An 8,670-nucleotide genomic window follows, 5' to 3' on the forward strand; every position below is an offset into this window, starting at 1 on the left:
TTTCTGAACTATATCTGATTTCAAATAGACTGGCTGGTTAATACTTTGTCTTCCTTGGTGTATTAAGATCCCATCCAGCGCTGTTGTTTTTTATATATTGCTTTTGTTGTTTTGGTTTTTATTCTTTCTCTTCTTGTGCAGTAAAATAATATCTCCTGAACCATGCTTTGCATTAAAGAGTTGCATACAAAAAAAAAAGTTGGTCAAAATGCAGATGAATACACATTTAATTAAAATACTTTAAATATGTTTTATTTATTTATCTAATAAATCTTTTAGTGTCAAAATATAATGGAAAAACTGTCCATATAAAATATATATTTTTTTAAAATATAATTTGATTACTTTTATTTTAGAAATTAATACAAATTACATAACACACACAAACACATATATCTATAAAGATGGAAGTGTTGAGCGTTAAATATGTTTAAATGCTGGGGGGGGGACATATTCCATGACACATGAGAAATATTAGTGGATATTTTTGTTTACATGGGCCCTCTAAAAAAAGTCTTTCTAACATCTAACTCTAAAAAAATACTAGAATAAAGAAGGGGAAAAAATATGCCATAAATAATTTCTCATTTTTGTTAAATCTGTTTAAAAGCCTGAATTCACATTTTATGTGATGTTATTCATGTTAATGAAAAAAAAATAAAAAATCATGATATATGAGAAATATTAGCGGATTTTTTGTTTACAAAAAATGTAAATTAAATAAAAAAAGCCTAAAATCTTTGATACACATTTTAAGGTACATGTGATGTTATTCAATTAAAAAATATATATTAATGGATATCTTTGTTTATACATGCTCTCTAAAAAGTCTTTCTAGATTAAATAAAAAAATCTAGAATAAAATAAAAAAAATTCTAATTTTTGTTATATCCATTTAGAAGCCAGAAAAACTATATATAATGTTATTTATTGCAACAAGACAAAAAGGAATACATTTTTCATTATATATGACAAATATTACTAGTTATTTTTGTTTACACATGCTCTCAAAAATAGGTATGGTGATTAAAAATGTAATGCAACTATAACATTACAGAAGAGTACTGGTACAACTGCCATTCAATTTAAATGTAGCACCATTCAATTTCACTTGGATCTCAAAGTGTTTTTTTATTAGTTTGTAATATTTAAAGCAGCCCAGAATCACCCTTTAAAAGGGGTTATATTGACAGTAACAGGTTGTCTGTTTTGTGCCGTGCCTCTTACCGTTGTTTCCCAGCGCTTTCATCATGACTTCTGTCTGTGCGGACTCAAAACTGAAGCTGTTGTCACTGGAGGCGTGACTGAGACGGTCTACATCCACATCCAGATGCTCAGGAAGACCGGCCTTCGTCGTACACCCCTCCTCATCCTCAACACCAACACGATACGCGTTCGACACGCTGATCCTGAGAAACACAAAGAGAATAGTACAGTCAGAAGGCACTCACACACACACATGGCTTTGGGTCAATTTGACACTTTTTTCAGGGGTCGTTTAAGAAGAGGACACATTAAATGGTGTCTTTAAGATTTTAATCTAACTAAACAAATCCATTTTAATGGACATCAAATCAATGAAACACAATTAAACCCAGCACCCGTAAATGTGTCTCACTGACCTGAAGAAGTGGTTGTTTCCCCAGAGGATTCGATCCCCATGATGCAGCTGGACGGGAGACGAGACCACAGCGCCGTTCACACATGTGCTGCACACAGAGACAGACACTATACGAATCATCACATGCACACATATACTTACATACTATCACTAGCTATAGAGACAGACTAATACATAGTTATGAGTATGTAAAACCGGACATCAATATTTTGGGTTTAAGCTTTATATAACAGGATTTGTATATAGCAGTTAATATAACTGTCTACTGTATATGCAATATATAGTTTATTCTAAATATTATATACTTTAATTGTTGTATTTGATTATTAGATTAGCAATTTACAATTTATTTACAATACAATTACTTTAAAATAATTATAAAATGTGTTTATTTTAAATACATATATGCACATATATAAAAATATAATATAATGAATATATAAACATAAATATGAATGGATAAATAAATACCATTAAATCACATTTTCTTTCAATTGTTATGTACTGGTTATTTATGTGCACTAATGGTTTTGCACATAAATTAGTGCAGATAACTGATTAAATAGTGCACATAAATAATGCACTGTTCGTGCAAATAGTGAATATAAACTGGGTTAACAGTGCAAAAAGTGCAAACAAACTGAGTGCATAGTGCGCTATTAGTGTAAATAACTAATTAGTGCATTATTAGTGCAAATAGTGCATATAAACTGGGTCAATAGTGCAAATAGTGCACATAAACTGAGTATATAATGCAAATAGCGCACTATTAGTGCAACACGGTGCAAATACATTTTGTTACTACTGCACATACATAGTGCATTATTAGTGCAAATATATTGAGTAAATAGTGCAAATAAATAAATATTTTAATTTCAGCATAATTTACATTCAGTGTTACTTTAGTATCATTGAGACACTATTATAGTTTTTATTAACATTTAGAATTTTTTTGAATTTAACATTGAGACTGAAATAGTATTTTCTTGTAAAACGCTCTCCACTAATTTTTGTTTTATTTACAGTTTCAAAAAATAATTTACACTCTTTCTTCTTAATTTCATATTTATTTCAATGTGGTACTTTGTAATTATTTGTGAAATTGACTAGCAATTTCTGAGCAAAAAATAAATCCTACAACATGTTTTTATGTACAATTAAACAACTATAAAAATAATAATAATAATAATTAAAAAAGTAAAAAATGGGCCTGAAAATGTCCAAATATTTTTGATGGAAAAATGATGTATTTTTAGGGTAAAAATGTGAGACAACTAATTATTATGCTACTATTGCTATATATGCTACTATATATATATATATATAAACACACACTCACACTTGTGGGGATCAACCTTGTTGTGCTCATATATACTCATAATAGGATGAGACAAAAATTTGGACAACATGGAGGGTTTCTATGCATTTTTAAAAAGCTGCATAAAGTTTTTTATGCAAATAAAGTGACAGCATACAGGCACTGAATAACGTGAGAGTGGGAAATGAATAACAAAATGTTAATTTTGGGCTGCATTATTTCTTGAAAACTAATTATTGAATTCGTAAAGGTTTGTAGTAGTAAAATAAAGTTTGTCGTCACCTTCAGTAACCATGTGAGCACTGAGTCTCTGTAAGGAACAAATTTACTCTTGTTTTTTCCTGCACCCTGCTCCGCCAACGCCGAGATCACCAGTCCAAGAGTGGTGAGGGACCTGAACACAAAAACATTCACAAGACTACACCTGAATGTGTGCAAATGATGGTGTGTTTGTGTGAAACCAAATAAATTAATAAATAAATAAAATAATAAAAAAATAAATACATTAAATTAAATGATTAAATGACTGATAAAAATAGATTTATTAGAAAAAAATTATAGACAAACAAATAACTGAGAAAGCAATGAATGATTCCAATAAATAATTAAAATTAATAAATTAAAAAATAGTTTAAATAAATGCTTATTCACAAATAAGCATTATGAATTACAATTATTTGTAAACACAAATATTTACAATTTTTAATAAATAAAAAGAGAGAGTCATGTAATTAAATAGTTAAAATAAATAAAGAAAAATTAATTTAAATAAATGCTTAAACAAAAAAAAACAACAATCTGACACTATCAGACAGGGTCAAAATGGCCAAATATTAGCCGATGAATCAAATTAAGAAATTTAGGAAGAGCAAAGTCAAAAATCCCCAACATGGTATAAACAAACATGCGTGTTTGTGTGTGTTTGACCTGTTAATGTTGCTGCCTTCTTTGAGTCTTTCTCCTCCAGCTCCAGTTTTATCAGCTCTCTCACTGCCGGCCAGATCCACCAGACTGAGTTTACTCACCTTCTCTCCACTCACTCGAAATCAACCCCGTCCACACAAACAATACATTTCAATCTATGACAACAATACAGTCAACAGACCTGCCTTTTCTATTAAGTCAGCATGAAGCGGAATTTACTTCTGTATTGTGATGCATTTCCAAATGACAAGAGGAACAAAGGTAAGACAGGACTTTTTAATCATCATTTGTTAATTGGATTGTGAAAATGAGCACTGCATACTGGAATGGAGGCAGATCTGAATGTAACTGGCTTCACAGCAGCACAGACTTACAGTTTTTATGCTTAAACCCTTTTTCATCTTTGACCCACATATATATATATATATATATATATATCTATAAGCTGCCGTGTGTAATTTCTACATTACTAGTTAAACCAAAATGAATTGCAAAAATAAATCAAAATGAATAAAATATATTTTTTATTACATTTATTTTTAAAAAATATATTTTTCCATTTTCTGAAGAAAGTGTGAGTGGTGCAAAAATTCACATTGTCTTTAGAAAATATAAATATCTAGTTATATGCTCAAAAATCACACACTTCCCCTTTGATTAAAAATGACTATCCAGACTATAAGAGGTCAAGCTGCATCTCACCCCAGTCTTCAGGTCTCGGAGCGTGTGCGTCAGAATGATGTTGAAGACGGCGTGCGAGCGGCTGCTCTCCTCGTTCATGTTCGTGGCCGCCACAGTGCGGGATTTATTCCCCTCTGACATCAGAGACTCGATGTCCTGAAAAACCAAACCAAAGATATTCCCAATCATCCTGCTTCAGCACCGAGAGCATTGGACATGAAGAGCTTCTCGAAGGTGTTGGAAGAACCTTGTAGCTGGTCACAGCGAGGCGGGACAGACCATCTACATACGGCCCCAACACGTTATGCTCCCGGACCCTCAACGCCTGCCGGCTCCTGAGAGGAACATCAATAATATTTGCAGTACACAAAGTTTGATCTGAGTATATTCAAGGTTTTCATGACTGACAGCAGAAAAAGAACCAGAATACGGGCTTTCATTGGACAACGATCAGCACGTAAACAGGATTTAGACTCTCTACAGACTCACCCTTTGGGATCTAGAAGGTCTCGCACCTTCTCGTTGTAGATCTCCATGTAGGACACCTCCACGGTGAAGCACTCGCCCTCCCTCTGCTCCTGTACGGTGCGCTCGAACAGAGAACTGCACAGGCGTGGGATCAGACCCGGCTGCTCTGCCGTTCCCATCATCGTGTACGACTTTCCTGAGCCTGCAGCCCAAGGGTGTAGAATTTAGTTGGGACGCTCGGGACATGTCCCTACCAATATCCAGCAACTACTAAACTGTCCCTAGCATTAATTTTGATCAAATAATTACATATATGTATATCTAACCACTGTTGCTGTAATTTCGGCCGCATCTGATGGCTTAGTAAGATGGCGCCGACGCTGATGGCTGCCTCCGTGGCGTGCTTGTATTCATGGTGTACTCACTTATTATATAAATTTTGTAAATTTTGAACACAAAGTTATGGACTGCAGCTCTAAGTTAAACCCTTTTCGGTTAAGCATATTATTCATGATAAAGTGATTATAATGCATTTGTTCACATGAATTTAATGCAGAAATGACTCACCTTTGGTTTGCTCCTGCATTCACAAAAGGACAGAAGGAAAAACAACAGAAAAACACATTAATATTTCATCATATATATGAAATGAATACTTTTATTCAACAAGGATACATTAAATTGATAAATTCAAAAGTGACAGTAAAATCATTTATAATGTCACAAAAGATTCCATTTTAAATAAATGCTGTTCTTTTGAACTTTCTATTCATCAAAGAATCCTGAAAAAACTGCTTCACGGTTTCCACAAAAACATGAAGCAGCACAACTATTTTTAACATTGATAATAATCAGAAATGTTTCTTGAGCAGCAAATCAGTATATTAGAATGATTTCTGAAGATCATGTGACACTGAAGACTGGAGTAATGATGCTGAATTTGACATTTTTACATTTTAAAACCAGTTACTTTAAATTGTAATAATATTTCACAGTATTACTGATTTTACTGTATTTTTGATCAAATAAATGCAGCTTTGGTGAGAGTAAGACTTATTTCAAAAACATAAAAAAATCTTACAGACCCCAAACTTTTGAATGGTAATGCCCCTTTATTTTTTGTATATATACATTTATACAATTATTGTATATATGTTCACCCATTTTATCATCTACTTGAAAATCTGAACATCGTGCATCTGATGACCTTTCCTCAAGACATGATTTAAGCACCAACATTTAATAATTAGAGGCTTGTTCAAATCACACAATGATATTTCCTTTAGCAATCACTACTAATAACATCAGTGTGTATTGCGGCTGTGGAACTGAAATCTACACTCTAAAAAATGCTGGGTTGTTTCAACCCAACTTTGGGTCAAATATGGACTAAACCAACTTTTGGGTTAAAAATTTAATGTAAAAATTTAACCCAACAGTTGGGTTAGTCCATATTTGACCCGATGTTGGGTTGAAACAACCCAGCATTTTTTAGAGTGTAGGTGAGCTGAAACATCCTGCTGAGCAACAATTGTGTTGTTTTTTCTATAAAAAAAACAAAATAAAACAATTATCAGGACAAATTTCCAGATTTTCCTAAGCACACGCTGAGCATGACGAGAGGATGGCACACAGTCTTGAAGCATTTCAGGAACATTCCAGAAATGTTTGCCTTATTTCAGTCAATATGTGTCAAATTAGGACAAGCTGAACCCTGGGCGAGAATTACACAATGTAACCATCTGCTTTGAACCTCCTTCAGCTCATGTTTTACTTTAATTAAAACCCACCCCGGTATCATTTACATGACAAACAGAATCTGCATGAGTGTGCTGTCTCTACTTGCACTTCATAATGAAAACACAAACTTGCTGTGAGGGATTATTATGGAATTTGAGTAAACTTTCTTGTATAAGCCTGTAAAACCTGTTTGCACGCCATCACCGCAAACCGCTGCAAGTTACAGCAGAGACGGCTCAGCGGTCTGAAACATGACTAGATCAGCATTGAGAAACTGAGAGAAGCTGGATACGACAGAGCAGATTCCTGCGTAAGGTGACCTGGAAAACAGCCAGATCTCCGGGAAAGGCTTGTGGAGAAAACAGGCACACCCTTTGTAAAGAGACCAGAAGAAGGAACGGAAGAGGAGACAAAGAGAAGGAATGAAGATAATAATGCTCCAGCACAGGCTGACAACCGGCTGGTCTTTAATATATCAAACATGCATGTGCAGTTTAGTCCATGCTGACAGACGACCAACGCAAAACCAAGAGCTGATTTCAGTCATCAGACAGCGGTGATATGAAACACTGCTGACTGATGAAGGCTCTGCTGCAAAACCAACAAACTCCTCTTTGTGTTAAAGGAGTAAAGAACTACAGCATGCAACATATGCATAGATCAAAACGCCAGGCCATTGTACAGTAAATCAATGTCTCAATTGACTTGTCTGGTTAAATAAAGGTAAAAGTAATGACAACAATGCTATAAATATACAAACACTGGGAACAGCTTTATAGCACCCAATGCAAATGCAGCAACATTATCAAAGATAACACCATTTTTAATGTGTGACCAGTCAGAAGTATATGAAAGATGTCACATGGCACCTTACATTTATTATATTGGCTGGAAAACTGCTTATCAAGCTCCAAGAAACCACTCACAACACCTTAGCAACCACCCAGACAACCGCATAATGCCTTAGAAACCAACAGAACATTAGCAACACCTTAGCAACCACCCAGACCACCTCAACAACCGCATAATGCCTTAGAAACCACCAGAACATTAGCAACTGCTTAGCAACACCTTAGCAACCACCCAGAACACCTTAACAACCACATGATACCGTAGAAACCACTCAGAAAATATTAAATATTAGCAACTGCTTAGCAACACCATAACAACCATAATACCTTGACAACCAAAAATATATAATCACATACTTCATCAACACTCTAGTAACCACCAGAACACTTGACAACCACATAATTCCCTATAAACATCCCAGAACACCTTAACAACCACATAATGCCTTAGAAACCACCCAGGACATTAGCAACTGCCTAACAATACCATATCAACCATTCAGAATACCGTGACAACCACAAAATGCCCTAGGAATCACCCAGAATATGTTAGCAACTGCTTAGAAACACCACAGCAACCACTCAGAATGCTCTGAAAACCATATAATGTCACATTAACCACGCAGAACACCTTATCAACTATCTAACAAATGTCAAGAATGCTTTAACAACCACATAATGCCCTGCAAGCCACCCAGATCATTAGCAATTGCTTAGCAACACCCTAGCAACCACCTAGAACACCTTAACAATCACACAATGCCCTAAAAAAACACTCAACTGCCTAGCCACATCCTAGCAACTGCCTGGAACATCTTAACAACCACATAATGCCCTAGAAAACACTCTGAAAATCTTAGCAACCACCCACAACACTTTAACAACCACATAATTAGGCCTGTCGCAATAATCAATATATCGACTTATCGCGCAATATATGTACATGACCTCAATAATTTTTGGTGACGCAATATATCGCCCATTATATTTACTTAAAAATTAATGCCACCACGTTTTGTACATTCCACTTGCACATGTGTCTTTTGCAGCTTCTCGTACATAACGTG

The 8,670-nt window shown here is 34.5% G+C and overlaps 1 protein-coding gene across 1 annotated transcript in view; it reads right to left on the reverse strand.

Annotated features, from left to right (window-relative positions):
• Positions 1-5,598, reverse strand: part of LOC107719419 (kinesin-like protein KIF13B) — a 34,827-nt gene extending 29,229 nt beyond the window's left edge. The window contains exons 1-5 of the mRNA XM_016526830.1: positions 5,580-5,598; positions 5,034-5,214; positions 4,792-4,879; positions 4,525-4,700; positions 1,228-1,409 (exon numbers count right to left, since the gene is read on the reverse strand). Of these exons, the coding sequence (XP_016382316.1) occupies positions 1,228-1,409; positions 4,525-4,700; positions 4,792-4,879; positions 5,034-5,214; positions 5,580-5,598 (646 nt within the window). The remainder of the gene's footprint in view (positions 1-1,227; positions 1,410-4,524; positions 4,701-4,791; positions 4,880-5,033; positions 5,215-5,579) is intronic.
• Positions 5,599-8,670: the final 3,072 nt, after the last annotated feature.

The sequence above is a fragment of the Sinocyclocheilus rhinocerous genome, unplaced genomic scaffold (assembly GCF_001515625.1).
Source record: "Sinocyclocheilus rhinocerous isolate Xijiao unplaced genomic scaffold, SAMN03320098_v1.1 scaffold303, whole genome shotgun sequence".
Taxonomy (NCBI): domain Eukaryota; kingdom Metazoa; phylum Chordata; class Actinopteri; order Cypriniformes; family Cyprinidae; genus Sinocyclocheilus; species Sinocyclocheilus rhinocerous.